Source organism: Pipistrellus hanaki, assembly GCF_964339955.1.
Source record: "Pipistrellus hanaki genome assembly, chromosome: 14".
In the NCBI taxonomy this organism is placed as follows: Eukaryota; Metazoa; Chordata; class Mammalia; order Chiroptera; family Vespertilionidae; genus Pipistrellus; species Pipistrellus hanaki.
The window spans coordinates 19,645,835-19,666,482 of NC_140516.1; the positions used below are offsets into that span (position 1 = coordinate 19,645,835).

At 38.0% G+C, this 20,648-nt stretch overlaps 1 protein-coding gene across 5 annotated transcripts in view; it reads left to right on the plus strand.

Moving 5' to 3' along the window:
- Nucleotides 1-20,648, plus strand: part of CTNNA3 (catenin alpha 3) — a 1,202,853-nt gene that overhangs the window by 754,168 nt on the left and 428,037 nt on the right. For all 5 annotated transcript variants that reach the window (XR_014796805.1, XM_084904252.1, XM_084904255.1 and 2 more), the window contains one exon: nt 18,948-19,040. Coding sequence is in view for 4 of the 5 variants with exons in the window: in XM_084904252.1 (XP_084760378.1) it covers nt 18,948-19,040 (93 nt within the window). In the remaining variant the exon portion in view is untranslated. The remainder of the gene's footprint in view (nt 1-18,947; nt 19,041-20,648) is intronic.

A 20,648-nucleotide genomic window follows, 5' to 3' on the forward strand; every position in this document is an offset into this window, starting at 1 on the left:
AGTTGTGCTCAGGTGAATACACAGACGCTTGTATTACAGTTATAGCACACTGAATAACAGTGGTAGGTTAAGTGCATTGTAGCAAATTGAAGAGTGGAGATATGCCAAACCCCAATATCTTGGCAGCAATTCAGACTCTGCAACATTCTGCACAACCGTTGTGTAGGGTGAGTAATTTTCTACCTGACCTGCTGATTTTCTATGAATAGATTCAGTATTGCTTAAATGACCTGGTCATATGTTTTAGGTGGAGGGAGTGTAAGGTTTGATTTCAGGGGTGTATGTGTATGTGTTTCAAATAAATACTGTCGTTATTGGAGTCTTTTCTGAAGGAAATTAGAATTTTAGTTGTCTTTATCTCACAATATGGTAGTAAATTACACATTGGAAGTTAGGAGACAGATGAGCCTGACCCCCAGAAAAACATCTATTGATAGAAGTAAGTTGCTTTCTTGACCTTTGTGGCATTTTATCTACATATCACTACATCCACGTGTGAGATATATGCTGCCCATTTACCTACCAACGTGCTTTGTCACAGAAGGTGGGAACAGGCTCAAGGAAGTTCTGTATTCTCAAACCTTAGCCTAGAATCAGCATTTTTATAGTTTTCCTCATCCACTCTAATGTAATCTGCTATAGTTTCCCTTTGTTTACTGAGTCTCTACAAAGAATGAGAAGTCTGCTGGCTGGAAGAAATAATATGTGTGGCACACACTTTGATGTGCTTTTCACAAAGGGAGAATAATGCTGACCATTATTATTTTGATATATACAGTTTTAACTGCTAAGACTCATCAGTAATTCTAGTGTGAGGGTCCAGGATTCCACCACTTCACTAACTAATCTTAAAACATTTTTTTTCATCACAATTAAAAAGAGTGATGGTCCCCTATTAAATATATTTTAGGTAAATCTATAAACTTTCCAAGTAGTAAAAAAAAAAAAAAGACTGTACTTTGAGAGATCAGATCATAATTAAGCTAGTCTACAGGTACTGCTGTTATCTAATGATGCCTAACAAGTCATTTCACAATGTAGGGACTTAAAACAACAGCAGTCATTTGTCATCTCTCGTTTTCTGTGGGTCAGGAGCAGTCATAAGCCCTCACTCAGATTCTAGGGGAAAGAACATAGACTTTCCCACGCCTCAGTGGAAAAATGTTAGATTCATTTTTTTGGAACACCATGTGAAATAAGATACATGTTAATGTGGCCACCTTTTAAAAATAGAACATGCCAGAGAAAGCAAATTTATTTTTCTAAAAAAAAAAAGCTTCATTGACATATAAGTGTGTATTTGTGAAATGTGACTTATACCTTTAAATGTAATAGGACATCAGGGGTACTTCTCAACAACATTAAACCAGTCTTCAGAGGGATTATTTTAATGACTATAATTTACCTTCCTAAGGACAGGCTACAGGTTAGCATTTAAAAAACTCTTCTACTTGTTTGTTATAAATAACACTCACCTACACACATACATATATTTGTAGATAGAGTGATTCCTTCATTTCATCATTTAGGAATCGCATTTGGCTGCAAGTAACAATCAACTTCACAAAGAATTTTTTTGTGTTTTTCATCTCTCCCCTCATCCAAACATTTAGGGGTTGATGATTGCTGCCATAAGTCCACTTGCTCAGTTATGTTTTCAATGGTCGGGCTTCTTTTGGATGCTTGCTATGTTAGCTGTGATGCTGCTGCCCTCCAGACATCTTGTTTATATCCAGGGTAAGAGAAAGACAAAGGTGGAAAATGTCAAAGGAACGTATCCTAGTGAATCCTGATCATGAATAAAGAAGAAAAAATCCTTCCCTGGTGAATTAGTCGAATCTCATCGGCACATGGCCAAGCTGAACAACAAGGTAGTCAGAAAAAGTGTTTTATTTTCTAGGTATTTTGGTTTTCTTAAAATAGGCCCCCAGGAAACAGACTGTGAATTGGAAAATTGCATGCAGATAGCTTCCTGGAGTGTGATGTGAGAAGATAAACATGTAAGAAAGGGAGGAGCCAGCTTACAATGTGGTTGCAACTGAGATCTCCCTGATCTTCCTGGGATTCTGGCACTGGTGATTTTTGAGAATTGTCACAGATTGAGGCCAGGGGGCTGAACCTCTCTGGCTGGTTCAGGCTGTTGTTATGAGTGCACCCTGAGAAGGGGCATTACCTCGGGGGAGGTAGTTTTCTACAGCCCAGGGCAGTTAACAGTGAGACTCAAAAGCTGGTTTTCCCAGCAGCTGGGAAATGGGCACATCCATTCTGAAGAGGGGTTCTGGCTAGACCCCACAGTATGCATTAGAGACATAGAAAAACAAAAAGGGAAGTGGAGTTGAGAGTAGGCATTGTGTGAGCCAACTTATCTATTAATACATCACGTGTTTTTTACCCTTTCATATCTTACTGTGTTTCCCAAATGGTTTACACGAAGCACACATGCATCTAAAATCATTAAATTTTTGAATATTTAAAAAATACACAACGAGTTCACTCATCATATGATAAACATTGTGGAAAAGAATTCTTTCTTTCAACTACCTAGGAATTTTGCATGATTATATGATGAATTAAAAGTGACATAAGTGAAGGTTTGGCAGGGAGGGGTGGGAGAGGGCAATGGGGGGCAAAAAGGGACTTATGTGATACTTTCAACAACAAAGATTTATTTTAAAAAGTGACATATATAAGTGGAAAGTTTGACTTGGTAAACTAATTAGGGTCATTTTTGGTTTCACATGCATATTTATTTAATCATAAAGTAACACTTAATATTAGAATGATTCGTCTTCCACATTATATCTTTTTAAACTTATGAACTCCCCAAAGAGACTTTATGCACAGCACTTCTAAATAGATGCTTCTCATATTTTTGAGGGAGATTTTTAAAGAGCAGAAGGTTAGAAAGATTTGAGTTTATATTATTAAGTACTATTTTAAGAGATAAGATGTGCTACCACAAGCCTGACATATTTGAAGACAGACACTACTTTAGAATGCTAATGAGACCTCTGAGGTTAGTCACCTGGATGGCAGATAGTATAAGTAAAATACAAGATAATAGCAGAGAGAATTCAGTATATGCATCCCAGTAGCTGTACTGCCATTTCTTTTTCCCCCCAATTATGATGCTTGATATTTTCATAGAGCAAACTCCATTTCATCTATACCTATTAACAGAGTAAAGATAAATCTGAGGATGTTACTGAACCAATTTTAAAATGGCCACTGTCATCAGGCTGCAAATGTTGAAAGAATGAAAGAAATTTTCAAAAAAAGCTGAACACTCACTATAACTCACAATATTTAACTGGATAAACAATTATCATCAATTCCCTACTGTATGGTTTAACTAATCTACTGCAGCATTTGTGTCTTGCCCCTCAGGACTTTATAGCTACCCAAATGAGGCTTCCACACTTACTGGATTATGACAATATATTCTACTATCCAATTCACTAAATATAGTTGTTAAAGTAGCCCCTGGCTTACAGGTTCTATTAGCAAAACCACAGGAGAATAGTTATTGGCCCAAAGAGAAAGAAGGTAGATATGATATTTTTTAAAGCACAAGGAAAAAATAGTCCATATTACTTGTTGTTCTGTTTCTCACACAAAAATAGTGAAGAGAGCAGAATGAGAGGAAAGTGTGAGGGAACCTGAGAGTCTAGACTAGAGGATGGGAGAATAGGTGAGAGGGGAAAGCAATTGTGTGAAGAAAATAAGGAGCCAGAAAAAAAGAATAAAGCATGATAGTTCGGAGTTCAGCAATCAATAATAGTAACTCAACTATGGTGCCCGAAGATTCCAGAAAGGGCAGGCTGTGATTGTGGCAGCATAATGATTATGTGGAGAGCAAAGAGTTTAGTTTGAAAAAGGGGGAAATGATAGGGTGGGCTTTGAAAAAGACTAGGTGTGGAAGATAAATGAAGGGAAATAGTAGGAACTGGCATTAGTTTACTTATGGGAAAAGAAAGAGCAATAGATTTCGTAGCCCATTGCTGGAGAAAGAGAGGGAAAATACATCCAACTGAAATGAATAGGTTGAGTATAAAGTGCCGGGAGAGAGGATTTGAAGAATTGCACTTGAGTTCCCAGTGATCCTTAGAGATGTCTGAAAAAGCAAATTTAAAAGCAAGCCATTTGCAGAAAAGATTTCCAGTTCTTAATATAATTCAGCGTTGTGGGAGAAATTATGAACAAAGTTTATAAGAGGGATTTTGCCTAGCTAAAACCCCCTGCAGAGGGAGCCCGGAGTGGCATTTCTTAGATTTAAGCTCTTTTCTTGGAAATGTCTGAAGTGGCACAGCTGACAGCCTTGTCTTGTTCCTCCACTGGTGGAGTTGATAATGAGCAATGAGGGTCCAAAAGGTAGGCTGCTGGAGGGAATGGACACGCTGCGCCTGAACAAACAGTGTAATTAGCCCTCCATAAATTCCAGCGATGGCTGTGGCTTTCAGCGGGGAGGACAGCTGCCCATTAGTGTTAATTAACCAACAGGAGAGAGAGTATTAGGTGCTTTCCAAAGCCTGGCAGCCCCAGGCAGGTGGATTCCACCGTAGTCAGAGGCTGAAGGTGACATGGGACTCAACCGTGGAAGTGAGAAATGGACTGGGCTTTTACTTGACATTCTCTGTTTCTGGCTACTAAGCATTCAGGGTACTGTGTATGCTCCTTTCTGTCCCAAGAGGGAGGCGCTCCTTAAGGTTGCCAGTACAGAGAGGAGAGCGCCCACCCTCTGCCCACAAGAGCCAGGGAAGGAAGGGGCCTGGCTCGTGGCTCCTGGAACCAAGCTGCACACACGGAGCAAGGCCGGATGCTGTGGAATTTCTTCCTTGGAGGCTGAGCCTGACAACATTTGAATGGCTCCAGGTGCAGGGCAAGCCAGCCGGCTTCCTGAAACAGGGTCAAGATCCAGACTAGAGGATGCAAAATGCTCTCCAACTCCTGCAGCTGGGACTCTAGACCTGGGAGCAGTGCAGGCAGGAATCCAGCCCTGCTCATGCAGCCATGTGGCGATGGCTATGTAGCAGTGGTGCATCGAACTACCTCCAGTGCAGCCCTGCTTTCTTGAATTTGATTCAAGTTTTACATTGCTTGAGATCAGAATGTAAATAACTAAAGATATAGGAGATATTGTTGTAAACATAGGAATGGAATAATATAACATTTAACTAGGTTTCATTAGACAGTTTTCTGTTTATGAAATATAATTTTTATTTTACCCAGAAATTTACAATACTGGGGTTTATTAAAACATATGTTTCATCCGAGCCAGTTTGACCTGTGGACCAAAGAGTCTTGGATCACAGGCCTCAGGTTCGATTCCAGTCAAGGGCACGTACCTTGGTTGCAAACTCCTCCTCAGACCTGAAGCCTGGTCACAGCTCGTGTAGGAGGCCAGCAATTGATGTGTTTCTCTGAGATTGATGTTTCTCTCTGTCTTCCTCTCTCTCTTCCACTCTCCCTACAAATCAATGGAAAAAATATTCTTGGGTAAGGATTAAAAAAAAAAAAAACACAACAGAAACAAAACAAACAAAAAAATGTGTTTCCTATTAACAAATATCTTTTTTACAAAATAGTCATAGTCATAGTTTTAAACACAATTCATTTGATATATAGAAACTACCTTTCTTCAAGATTTTTAACATTTTTAATTGATTTTTAGAGAGAGAGAAAGGAAGAGAGAGATAGAAACATTGATGAGAAAGAAACATCATCAATTGGCTGTCTCCTGCATGCCCCCCACCTGGAATCAAGTCTGCAACCAGGGCATGTGACTTGACCAGGTGACTTCTTGGTTCATGGTTGTATGTTCAACTGCTGAGCCATACCAACTGGGCCTCTTCCTTTAAGATTAAAAAAAATAATAATCAAATTAATGCTTCCTTGCATTATTTTCTTACTCTGAAGCTAATCAGCAATCAGTGTTTTACTCATTTAATATCTTGTTTTGTGTATTTACACCTATGTTTCATTTCTTGAAGCTTTGGAAGTATTTTCCCCCTATCTTCTGTTTTTCCTTGAATGTCTAAAACAGACCTAATACATAATAAATATTTGTGGAATTTTTTTATTGTCTTTATCCTCTATAAACAGGTTACTTATAAACATTGTAGAGAAGACAATGTAAAAAAAAATATTTTATTTGCAATGTTGACTTCATTCAATTTCCCCGAGGCCTTTGAGCACATTACTCCTTGCAAAGTCTTAGACTACAATGAGGGGTAGGATGGTTTCTGTCCTCAAGAACAATTTAGACTTCTGCAGATAGAATTAATGCATTGGTAACCCTTTTCTAATGAAGGAAGGTTAGTGAAATAAAGTCTCTTTCTTTGTCTCCATCTTCCCCTCTAGAGCTACTGCAACCATTAATAATATTAACAAACATTAAAGATTACATGGCAAGTGTCTCAACATCACCCTATTTCTGTAAACCCTCTCCTGAGGAGGATATGTTTATTGCTTTTAAAGAGAGAGGAAGGGAGCGAGAGAGGGAGACATCAATCTAAAAGATACACATGGATCAGTTGCCTCCCATATGTGTCCTGATTGGCAATCAAACCTGCAACCTTTTTAGTGCACAGATGATGCTCCAACCAACTAAGCCACCTAGCCATGGCTATCATATTCTCTAATTGCAGCCATTACTCACCATATGGACCCAGCATTTCAGTGTGCTGCGGAAGCGCCAGGGATATAACTTCTATCATTACCGAGCTTAAGGGGCCTGAATCTTTGATTTTCTTTCCAACCTATATCACATCGCTTAGCGCTTAGCTACACTCCACTATATATCATGTAATTTAAATCCAGAACCCATCCAAGGAGCCCTCACAAGATTTGGAGAACCAAATGATGAGGGTAACATAGAAATCATAGAATTTAATATTTGTGTACTCATTTGCATATTTTGCTGTGGCTTTCATACACATATACACGACCATGCTTACCCCACTCCCGCTTCTCCATACACATGTACCCACATTCACACGTTGTATTCTTTCAATTTGTCTTACTCACTATGAGCCATTAATGCTGAGGAATGAGTTTTTCTCCAGGAATATAATTCTAGTCATTTTAAAGCTTGTTTGCCTATTTTCCTCAACATTAAACTATATATATATATAAAAGCCTAAGTGACTGAACCACCGAAAAACCTGACAAGTGGTTGCTGTGACACACACTGACCACCAGGGGGAAGATGCGCAATGCAGGAGCTGCCCCCTGGTGGTCAGTGCGCTCCCACAGCCAACCTCATGCTGCTGGCCAACCTCCCACGGTCCCTCCCCCAGGCCAGCAGCCTCCCTTCCTCCATCAGCCCAATTGCTGACCAGGACAAGGGACCCCACCCCCACACATGTATGAATTTGTGCACCAGACCTGTAGTTTAATCATAAACAGATGACTGCAAGGAAAAAAAAATAATAATTGTGCCAGTTGCTAACATGATAACTACCCAAATAAATGCTGTCAGACAATTAATTGTTAACTGTCACTCCACTAAGAGACCCCCTTTTATGGAAGTAAGGAATGTATCTGGAAGTCAGGTGGTCATGTCTTGCTCATCCATATCTGAAAAGTTTATTCTAGTACAATATGATTTAATTAACTTGCAGTGTATGACAGCTTCTTTTTCCATACTAGCAATTGAATGGAGTAATATGTACAAAAAATATTGGTTCAGAATTAAGCTGACTGAAAACTTTATATTGGCTATAGCATATTCCCTCTCTAAGAAAACCAGTTCTCTTTCTGCCACTTGAGAGGTCAGGTCGCTGATCATAAAATTGCTTTGAATTTTGATGACAATTTTAATGATCATGAAGGCCAGTTATAGAATTTTTTTGACTTATGCCCTTTACACACTGGTCCTGCTAATAAGGACTTATTGAAGCAGCATGCTTCATATTTATGCTTGACCCTCAGCAGACAACAAAGTAGATCACCAGTTCAGGAAACTATGCTTGATCTCATCTTTAATTTATAGTTGAATTTTGTTTCATCTCTTTGATAGTTAAATACATTTTATTTATGATGTTATGTTACATTTACTTGGCAGGAAGAACCTACTGTTATCCTTTGGGTGGTGATTCTGGGTGAATGATAGCTTAATTTGGAGAGGGACCTTGAGGAAACTGTCTTGATGGCTTTACCATGGTAATTTACATTGCATATCAACGTGCTGTATGTATATTCCTGTAGCTTTATATAATGTTTCAGAATGAAAGATGAGAAATTTTTGGTGAAATGGGACTCTTAGAATACTGTATATTGCAGACCTCAATTTAAGCGATAGAACATATACTTAAGATAATTCATTAGAAACACCACTCTAACAGCCAAATCTATAAATCTTGTGTGTATTTGTGAAGGCACATACTGACACAGCCACACTGAGGCCTGCTTTTTTCAGAACAACATGGACACATGTCCACTTAGGCAAATGGATATTTTCAGCCTTAATGACTCATTGGAATAGGATAAGTCCAGATGTCAATTGGAATAGAGTTGGAGGGCAAGGTAAGAAAAGAAAAAAAGAAGAAATGTGGAACTGTATTATTATCTCGTAATGATAAGAATCATCACCTTGGGCCTACTGCAGATAAATACACTGACACAGACACAGACACACACACACAGACTACACCGTGCATGGATACATTTTGAATTTCAAACAAATAAGACTTTATTTGTTATTAAGGTCAGTTTTGTGTGGTTTGATTGGCAACAGGCTTTGATGCAGTTGATATTTATTATTATGTCAAATAAACATGAGGTAAAACCAATGCCTGGATCTTCTGTTTTGAATTATTTTAAATGTGCACCATATGAAACAACAGAAACTATTTCCTACCTAGTATCGCTTAATTATTATTTTTATATATTCTTATGGATATTTTACAGAGAGGAAGAGAGAGAGATAGAGAGTTAGAAACATTGATGAGAGAGAATCATCGATCATCTGCCTCCTGCACACCCCCCACTGGGGTTGTGCCCGCAACCAAGGCACGTGCCCTTAACCGGAATCGAACCCAGAACCTTCAGTCCACAGGCCGACCCTCCATCCACTGAGCCAAACTGGCCTCAGCTCGCTTAATTATTATATACCCCATTTTTTAAGTGGTTCTGGATTCTCAGAATTTGCAGTGTCATAATTAATGTGACACTCATGATTGGTATGAAGTACAAACATAGGTATAGAAAGTTTTTTATTCACTTCAAAGTGAAAATTACTTTGCTGTTCTGTTTGTTTTTTTATTAGAAAGGAGATTCATTATAATAGTTCAATCCATAGATTTTTAAAAGTATGAAAAAGGAGAGTTGAAAATTTTTGAGTCTTCTCAAAGATAACCACAATTACCATTTTGGTGAACAATATTTTAAATATCACACTTTCATACACACACACACACACACACACACACTCACACACACTGCTATAATAAATAGGATCATGATATACTTTCTTTTTTGTCATTGGCATATTCCCAAGACCCTTTCATTAATCACTGATTAATAAGTTAGATAACTATATAGTGAAAAAAAAGTTACTTGGAAAAACTTCAGCCAATATAGAAAACATACAATTAAAAAGAGATGCTTCTCTTCATGACAAGAGTATCTAACTTCCTGTCCCATGTATGACTCATGTTAACAGTTGGAGTTTATCACTGTAGACTTTATACTTAGCATTTATACATGTACATACATAATTTTATTTAAATAGGAACATAATTTATATACATTCTGAAATATTTTTCACTTAAAATTATATATTTGAGATATTTTGACAGCAGTTTTTCCTTTTTTACAGAATCATAGTATCCTATATAACAGTGGTCGGCAAACTCATTAGTCAACAGAGCCAAATATCAACAGTACAATGGTTGAAATTTCTTTTGAGAGCCAAATTTTCTAAACTTAAACTTTTTCTAATGCCACTTCTTCAAAGACTTGCCCAGGCCATAGCATTTTGTGGAAGAGCCACACTCAAGGGGCCAAAGAGCCACATGTAGCTTGTGAGCCACAATTTGCAGACCTCAGCTATACAATAAAGATGTAATATGCAAATTGACCCTCACTTTGTCATGCTGTCACAGTGGGAATGCTTGTCTTAATTTTAAGTTTTGAGCAGGATATTCGATTTAAGTTTCTGGAATTGAACCTGTTTCTGTTAAGAATGATTCCCTGTATTTATTCACTAAGGTTTTTGATGGCTTATTTACCATTGTTTTGCTTTAATAAGAAAAGGCATACAACTATTATTAGTAATTTTTTTCTAAAATGTTTTGAAATATAGTAAGACAAGGAATTTCATTGTTTGATTTCTCAATCATAAACCCTTGGTTTATTCCTGGGATAAACTACATTGTCTTGGTGTATTATTTTTTTACTACATAATTAAATATAATTTTCTAATATTTTACTTAGACATTTTATGTTTAAATTAACAACCAAATTGCCTGATCCCTCTACCCCTGTCTAATTTCTGTGTAATTATATAGGATTAGGTTACATAATACTACATAATAAAAGCTTGATATGCAAATTGAACAAATGACAGAACAACCAGCTGCTGTGATGTGCACTGACCATCAAGGGGCAGATGCTCAATGCAAGACCTGCCCCCTAGTGGCCAGTGTGCTCCCACAGGGGGAGCGCCACTCAGCCAGAAACCAGGCTCATGGCTTTCAGGGGCAGTGGAGGTGGCGGGCAGTAAGGAGCAAAGGGTCTCAGATTGTAAGAGCCCTGGACTGCAAGAGGGATATCTGACTGCTGGCTTAGGCCTGATCCCCCTGGGGGATCCTGGACTGTGAGAGGGCACAAGCTGAGCTGGAGGACCACCCCCCAGTGCATGAATCTTGTGCACTGGGCGTCTAGTAGTAAAATAAAATTATTGAAATGGGAAGGATAACCAAAGACAGAAACAAATGATTATATTAGAAAAACTATACCAGAGACAGGATTGTGTGATTTAAAGTTCATACAGTTTGGGAGGCAGATTAAGATGCACAGTCTAAGAAAATATGAAGTTCCTTGGTAATAATTTGTTCCCATGAAACATCCTGAGTACAGTGGCCTCTATGAGATTCATTTACCCCTAGCTTCCTATGGACTTTAAAGCTACCGTTTTATTCTCTGACTCTTTCGTGTGTCCCCTTAAATAGACTGTGTTTCTTGAGATTTGTTTTCATTGTCTTTTATTTCCCTGGCAGTTCCCAGCCCACATGATAGATGCATAATCAATATGTGTTACTTATGAAATTGTTTCCCTGCACCTTGCCATGCACTTTTATAGCACAATTCTATTAGTTAAGTATTCTACAAAACCCATAATTCATGGTCGCTTCTTGTTACTACAAGGACCTGCATAGCAGCACTGTTTCACAGAGGAATGGAAGTACTGGGTTATTTAGCCAGAGGTCACTTGGATGCCAACTATGGAAGACCACAGACCCCCTGATATGCTTCTCAAACTCAGGCCCAGGCCCCCGAGCTAGGCTTTTCTGGAAACAAAGCCTGAGATCATTGCATTACTTTCTGGAGGAGACACTAGTAGTGGATCTCACAGGTGTGTTGAAGGGAGTTATCACACTTTTTCCATGTGCCATACTTACCCATATTTGGCAGCCAGCTTGGGCCCTTTGAAGAATTATTTTACTTGATTAAAAATAAATTAATTGAAAGCTACATCAGGAGCTTTTCAGTGATTCCCAATTTGATATCTTAAGTGAAAGTAAAACTTGAAAGACTCTTCCCCCCGGCTTTGTTGAGTACGATGACCGGACAAGAAGAAAAGTGTGTTACTTCTCTTTGAAGTCCAACTTTCTAAGCCTTTGTGGAATATTGCAAATGAATTTCAAAGGGAAATCTCATTCCTCTTTCTCGCTTGTCCTGAATTTCTCTTGCTGTCTCCTCCCTCTCAAACCCCTTTTCCTTTCTCTCTTTGGGGATGATACATTCTTAAGCATACTAATTTATGCACTTATGCACTTATTCATTCACTGAAGAATTATTTGTTTGGCTACCATATAGCAGGTGCTAAGAACTCAGAGCCCGAGAATGAGAAAACAGGGATGAGGTCCGTGCTCTTACAAAGAGAAGAAATGATCACTAGTCTAATATTGTCCTCAGTGAATGTATGATTACAAACTGAGAATCATGCTCTGAAGGAAAACATTGACTTGGATAGAGAGGGGGGTTAGGGATGGGTAAAGGGTTGTAATATTGGTGAAACTTTTCCCAATGAATTACTTTTGATCTGAGATCTGACCAACATCAGTTAAGCAGGTCTAAGTGGTATAAGGGCGTCAGTGAGGAAGGAGGGGGAACACATTCCAGTGTAAAGAGATCAGCATGTGTAAATGTCCTGTGGCAGAAGGAAGCATGATTATCTGAAGTAGGCTGATATATCTGAATCAAAATAATAATAATAATAATAATAATAATAATAATAATAAACTATGCATGAGTTTAGGCAAGATTATTTAGGACTTTTTTAAGGAAGGTAATAGGGTATGGGGATGGGAAAATGATAATAAGGGAATCAAATTTGTTATTTGAAAAATCTAGTCAGTTGCAATATGGTGAATATATTGTAGAGAAGGCACAGTGGCTAAAAATGAAAGCTAAGACTCTGCAAAAGGATCTTTAAGAAACTGACAGTAAATTTGATGAGGATGGGGAGCAAGAAAAGTAGATAATACAAGAAATGTTTGTGAGGTGAAGTAGAAACAAATGAACAGATGGGAATGAGGGAATGAGTCTTGTCCAGGCAGCCTCTAGCTCTCTGCTTTGGGTTACAAGACACATGGGGTCACTTCACTATCTGCACAGTCCTCAGTTCACACAGGCTAGTGTGAGCATCATCATTCCAACCAAATAACTCTAAGACTGGCCCTCCGTGTGGCTACATCAATGGGTAATTTTAGGGGTTACTTATTTGATTCTTAGTATATATTTGATTGTTGAGGCCACCTTCTTAAAATTTTCTCTTCCCCCATCTCTACAACTTTAGAGTATTGTGGATGACTTTCTCTATTTCTGGCCACCTTTTTTTAAGACTCATCATCCGGTTATCCTCTTCTATCTGCCTAATAAATATTGGTATCAAAGAAGAGTATCTAAGTGTAGATGCTTCATAACTATATCCTAACTACATGCCTTTGGATATGCCTACTTATTTATCTCAATGGCAACTTAAAGTATCTAGTCCAACTCTGGATATTGCCCAATGACTTGAAGAACTTTTAGTGTTCCTTCCATCAGTGATTTGACCAGTGACTTAAACTTTTGTTGTTTGCTATCATGTCCAAAGGGCAGGAGCCTCTCTTTCCATTCTTCATGCTTCTTCACAGGGTTTCGTGAACCCTTGTCCTTTTCCAAATTCAGAAAGAAATCTGTGTCTTTTTCAAACACCAAGTTAAAAATAAAGAACAGATTCCTGCTATATTGTTAAAGTACCCTTACTCAGAGTATGCCTGTGTTCATTTGTTTTTTTGGTACAGATTTGTCTTTTGATGTCCCCAATAAAAATGTATAGTCAGACAGAAATGAACCCTGGACTCAAGAGCTTTCTTTTCTCAAGTATTCTTCATTCAAAACTTAAAGTATAAATCTGAATAAAGAATGCACTGTCGTTAATTAAAAAATACTTAGCTTTAAGCGCATATTATTTTTTATAATGAAGGGACTGCTTTTCTTGAATTTAGATAAAGCACAATATCAGTAAAAAGTCTGGTCCATCATTTCAAAGGAGGGGACCTTTGTGAATACTTTAATTCAGGGTGGTAAAGAGCACACCTTTCCTTGGTGTCTCCGTGTTACTGATTGGTTTGAGTATATTTCTTCTCCCTGTTAACCTTTTTCTTTCTTTCTATTCATACAATAGAAAATTACAGGATGGGGTCAGAGGTCACAAAGTGGTGACCTATGAACTAAAGTAAGCCGACAGACTGTTATTTTTGTTAAGGCAGTAAGTTTTATCTTTTATTTCTTCTTGTTTTAATGACTTTTAATGCCATTAGATTGGGCATATACACAGATGAGGACCCACCACCCCACTCCAACCACTGAGTTACATAGGCTCTGTTTGTATTCCCTGCATGAATCCTAAAAACATTTGAGTTTGCCACTCTAGGATTAGACCTTTTGTTAAGTTCTCTAGGCTTCTAAGGTTGTAATTCATAAAACCTTTTGAGAGACTTGATATTCTTGTCCAAACCTAATTACTAGAGAGAGAGATGAGCTGAAAGGAGATTCATACATAGTCAGGGCTAGCGGATATCAGGCCCTCTCTGTACATTATCTCCTTTAATCCTCAAAGCTCCCCAGTGAGGTACATATTTTCATATCCATTTTACAGATGACGAAACAGGCTTAGAGAAGTTAACATCTTGCCCATGGCCAGAGAGCTTATTAATTGTGGGAACTAGGTTCAAACCCAGATCTGTTTATCTCTAAGACATCCCAATGCTCTAATTTTCCTAATTGGGTAGAAACTTTCCACAAGTATCTCTTGAATAATGAAGGTTAGACCCAGACTCTTTTGAAACATTGTCCAAGTTAAATATATAAAAGATGCCAGATGTTCAGATATCTTAAACTATGTCACAAAATACTTTATTTGCATGGTGGTTTTTTTGGCTAGTAGGGAATTGCCTTCATGCTGTGCTTTGGAACACACTTGCCAGCCAAAAGAGCCCCATAAAAATTAGGAGTAATTATTATTGGAGGAAATTTGGCTTCCATTTACTCATTGATGTGACTTTGGAAAATATGTCGCAGATCACTCAAATTATAACTGTAAAGAGATTTTATTTCTATCATGTAATGCTTTGTTTTGTCACAGAATACTAGCTCCCTTATGCATTTTAATTGGTATAAAATATTACTACAACTCCATGTTCCTTAATCTAGAAATAGCACTACTTTATTTATCTAGAAAGTTTACCTGACATAACAGTTCTGGTAACTTTATGTACTGGGTATGTCTTTTGTTCAGATATGTCTGAACAAAAGAAGACAGAATATTAATATGGTCATTAATTGAGTGGAAAATGTTTAATTGTGCTGCATTTTCAATTGTGAATTTTGTAAAACTTTAGTCTCCTTTAGGGAATAAAGTTAACAATCCTATATAATAAAGATGTAATATGCAAATGGTCATTACTCCATGAAGCATAACAACCAACCATGTAAAAACCACATTACGGATCAACAGGAGGGAGGGGCAGGTAGCTACAAGCAAGCAACAGAGAGCTACAGGAGGGTACAGGGCAGCAAGCTATGAGGGGGTTGGGGGAAAGGGGGGAAAGGAGAAAGTACAGGAGGGTGGGGCAGAGAGCTGAGAGCTTCTGGAGGGCTGCAGGGAAATACTGGTCAGTTGTGCAGGGCTACTAGTATTATAATAACTATCTCTGGTACCCGGTGGGGACTTGAATTATCAAAGGGAACACATTGTGACCTATATGAATGTCTATCCACTGCGCTGTATACCTAAAACTGACACAAAATAATATTTTAGTATGCAAAGTATAATATAAAAATAAAATAGTTTTTAAAAAGGGGGGAAAAAAGACAAAGAGATCCAACACCAAAGGCAGTGTTTTTCCCCTTCTCAATGTTTTCCCCATTAACTCTTCTTGCCAGATGTACATGAAGTTTACAACAATTTTAATTCAGTTCAACTTTGTGTTGCTACTGAATCCATTCAAAAACAAACAAAAGAAGGAAATGATTGATTAGGAATATGTGGTGCTAACATTAGAGCCATTTAACTTTCTTTTATAACATGGAGGGTAGATAGGACATACATTACTTGTAATGAAGTACATAACAACGCTTAAAATCACAAATATAGTTGTGATTGAGGAAATATCGAGGCAAATAATCAGAATAGTTGAAAAAGTGGGAAACGATTGACCCTGAAGAATGAGATGTGGGGGTGTTGTTCCATGATGCGAGAGATTGCTATTTTTCTCTGTAAATACTGTAATACTGTTTTTTTTGTTTTGTTTTTTTTTAATGAAGTAGATTGATGTTTAGTGAGGATGATCATCCTTTCATATGTCTTTTGGCCATCTGTATGTCCTCTTTGGAGAAGTGTCTATTTAGGTCTTTTGTCCATTTCTTCATTGGGTTATTTATTTATTTGGTGTTTAGTTTTATAAGTTCCTTACAAATTTTGGATATGAAGCTCTTATAAGATACAGTATATTGACCAATTCAGTGGTTTGTCTTTTTGTTTTGTTGTTGGTTTCCTTTGCCATGCAAAAACTTTTAAGTTTAATGTAATTTTATTAACCAGTGTCACCCCAATTAATTCATATCGTGTATGTACCATATGATTCATTTATATATGAAATCTAATGAACAAAATAAACTAACGAAGTGGAGACAGACCCATGTCAGTCAGAAAATAGACTAACAGCTATCAGAGGGAGGTGGTTGGGGGCTATATGAGAAAGGTGAAGGAATTAGGCAAAGAAAAAAAAAAAAAGAAAGATCCATGCACACAAACATTGTGGTGATTGCCAGAGGGAAGGAGGGCAGGTGAGATAAATGGTGATAGAAGGAGATTTGACTTGGGGAGGTAAACATATAATATAATATACAGATGATAATATTGTAGAATTATACCTGAAGACTATATAATTTTATTAACCAATGTCACCTCAATAAACTCAATGAAAAAGAAAAAAAAATGAGTTCCAGATATTAAGGATAAAATTAATTTTACTTTACATTTAGAAAGTTAAGTCTGCTAATATGAACAGAAACTTTCTGCTTAGGATTGTTTCCATGTCACTGGATTGGCTTATAACAAACATGGTGCCAAGAAATGTTCAGAACAAGAAGTCTATTTTGAAATTGTAAAAAGAGAAAGATGACACATGGAAGGAAGGAAGGAAGGAAAGGAAGGAAGGAAGGAAGGAAGGAAGGAAGGAAGGAAGGAAGGAAGGAAGGAAGGAAGGAAGGGAAGAGAGGAGGGAGAAAGGGAGAAAGAAGGAAGGAAACAAGAGAGGGAAGGAGGGAGGGAGGGAGGGAGGGAGGAAAGGAGGGAGAGAAGGAGGAAGGGAGGGAGGGAGGGAGGGAGGGAGGGAGGGAGGAAGGAAGGAAGGAAGGAAGGAAGGAAGGAAGGAAGGAAGGAAGGAAGGAAGGAAAGAAGGAAGAAAGGAGAGTGATTATATGGGGCACTTTTTTGTAATTTTTAAATTTAAAATTAACCAGCATTTTTCTGATTGGATCAAAAGATTGATCTAATAATTTTTTTTTTTTTACTTAAACAGTGCTCATATTTATAGATAGATATTTTCTGCAAGTGCAGTGCCAATTATCACAGACATATTAAAGCAATTAGATGACTGAATTTCACTTTCTGAGAGTGGATCCTGGGGTGGGGAGAGGGGTACAGAAGCTGCTGCCCTTTTCAAATAATTCACAAATGTGCTAATTATGTGTCAGATTTGAAAGCTGAGGCATTGTGACCTTCAAGCCAACAAAAGACCTTTTCAAGTAAGCCATTCCATGTACATTAATAAAGTGAACAATGCCCTTCCACACTTAAATAATGTATGGCTGTTATTTCATTATATGGAAATGGAAGGCAAGGAGTGGTTTCACTGTTGACATAGTAAAAGAAATGCTATTCAAAAACGAAGGCTATACATCCATTTTCATAACATTTGTGATATTCTTCAACTAGTGATCCGAGATGTGTTTGTTGTGTGTTCCCAATTGCATGCATTTAGCAGGGGTCTTCAAACTACCGCCCGCGGGCCACATGCGGCCAGCAGAGGAGTCTGATCCAGCCCGCCAGGTTTTTTGGGCAGTGAGCGCAGCCAAGGTGTTACAGTAGGAATTAGTAGTTCATATAGTCCGGCCCTCCAGCTCTCTGAGGGACCGTGATCTGGCCCCCACTTTAAAAAGTTTGAGGACCCCTGATTTAATGTGTGCTTTCTCCACAACTAAATGCATTTTGGATTTGAGCCATAAAAACGGCGATGTATTCAAGTATATAATGTTAGGAATGGATTGTTGGAAAAGCAAATTCCTTGCTGTGATGAAGACAAGGATGTATTTTGTAGGTTGGGGAAACACTACCCCTCTACACAAATAATCACCTGCTGCCAAGACGAACGGTGAATAACAGGCTAAAGGAAGGGAAAGGAATCCATGCCCTTTCTCGTGGCTCTTTCATGGTATAAAGAAAGTATTGGTAAAAATTGGACTTAGGTAATGGACATTACGGTACTGATTTGAAAGAGCGACCTCTTCACTGGAAGAGTATAAGTTTCAGAAGCAATAATGTATAAAGGAATTTTAGTGTCACTAATGCTTGAATCAAACGGACTGCTGGGATGCCAAACCGTGCCCATGAAGTTGTAGTAGAAAATCAAGAACAGGAAGAAGAATTTAATGGTCTTGTATTTGCCCAACTTTGTAGCATATTTTATGCTGAGTAAAAGATGAATAAAGATACAGTCATTCTTAATGCAACTTAAGTAGGCATAAGAAATTTCTGGGGAATAATAAACTAATTATAAAAGTAAAATAAACCTCAATCATGTGGGATTCCAAGAACTTATTAGCATGCAATCGACAGACATTTTTTTCCAGCCCCATAGGAATCCATAATAGTTAGCATCTTATTGTGAATTAGATGTTGATCCCAAGAGACTGTACAGGGTTTACTGATTCACTCACTAGTTATTGATCTTGATTTAAATAAGTTTATAGGGATCTTCATATTATTTGTTGTAATAGATTCTCAGGATGCTTTCATAAAACTGATACCACTGACATTTGTGAGCATGCTAATGTTTGTTACCGGGACTTGCAATGTATGGGTACATGTGCTTACTTGTCTAGGAAAACAAATGTTTTTGCATTTTCTTGATGATCTGAAATAATTTTCATTACTTTGGATTGTATTTAAGGTGGCAAATCTTGCTTGTTCCATGTCAACAAATGAAGATGGAATTAAAATTGTCAAAATTGCAGCCAACCACTTGGAAACTTTGTGTCCACAGGTATGACTATGTTGTTGTCTTTTTCACTAAACCAGCTATAAGAATTGTATACAATGCTTCAGACTTTTATCCACATGGAACGATATTTAAGTATTTATCTTAAACACAGAAGATAACTCATCTTAAGGTCACGGCTCATTCTTTACTAATCACCTAGTTCTTTACTTAGCATGTGGTTCTTGTAACATTCCCTAAGGGCCCATATCAGAATCTTGTGAGGGAAAGATATAGCTTGAATCAAAGCAGTGTTTTGTTCAACAGATTTCATGTCTTAGTCATTATTTATTTTGAAATCTCAAACAGAATGAAATGAATGACATTTTTGCCCCTTGTATAAAATGAAGGCATGGGTTTGAAAAAAAGCCAATAAATGTTTTCCTGTTGGCAATTCAGGAGTTTTTGAAATCTGAAGAGCAATATATTTTTAGGGAATTATTTCTAGACTAGAGGCCCGACGCACAAAATTCATGGGGGAGAGTTTCCCTTAGCCTGGCCTCACCTTCTACAATCTGGGACCCATTGGGGGATGTTCAACTGCCGGTTTAGGCCTGATACCTGATGCCTGCCTGATCACCCCCACAGGTATCAGGTCTAAACCGGAAGTTGGACATCCCACTATCAATCTGGGACCACTGGCTCCTAACTATTCACCTGCCTGATCTCCCCTAACCACTCTGCCTGCCAACCTGATCTCCCCTAACCACCTCTGCCTGTCTGCCTGATTACCCTAACTGCTCTCCCCTGCTGGCCTGATCTCCCTAACTGTCTCTGCCTCATCCCCAGCACTGTGGCTTTGTCCGGAAGGACATCTGGAAGGTAGTCTGGAAGATGTCTGGTCTAATTAGCATATTACCCTTCTATTAGTATAGATGACTCTTATGAGCTTCCTATTGTCTAACGTCCAGCCCCATCCAGTATTATTTTCCTCTTTAATCCTTAGATCTCTGTGCACTGGCCTTTGTTTCTAGAACACAGTAAGCTCCTTCACCCCTGAGGGAGTTTGCAGTTGGCAGTTTCCCAGTGCTCTTTTCCCACATGGCTAAGCAGACAGCGACTGTTATGTTCAATTTGTGAGGACTCCGCTCAAATATCACCTCCTCAGAGATCAATCCCTTAAATCACTCCTGCAGCTCTCTCATTTCATGCTGCCATACTTATTTCTTTTAGAGTCTCTGTCACAACCTCAAATTATATTTTATATTATCTTGTTACTTTTATTGTATATTTTCACACTGAAAAATAACCTTCATGATGGCAATGATTTAGTCTTCCTTATTCACTGCTTGTAACCAACTGCACCTAGCAAAACTGCAGCATTTTTTTGTCCTATGGACGTGAATGATTAGGATTTTAGAATAATAAATCATTCTATTCATAGAGGACAGCAAGGCCTTCACCAACATCTTTATGGCAGTTTTCCTAACGTGGTGTGTCTTCTTTTTGACAACATAGAAAATAGGGTATAATTATTGAATTGTAACTAATGAAAATAATCCTTTAAATGGCTTGATTAATATATAGTTGCTAGTCAAGAGTGAGGCCTCTCTTGGTGGGCTGAAATTACCTGCTTTTGACTGAGCTCATTTCAGTATTTTCCTAGTGATTTAG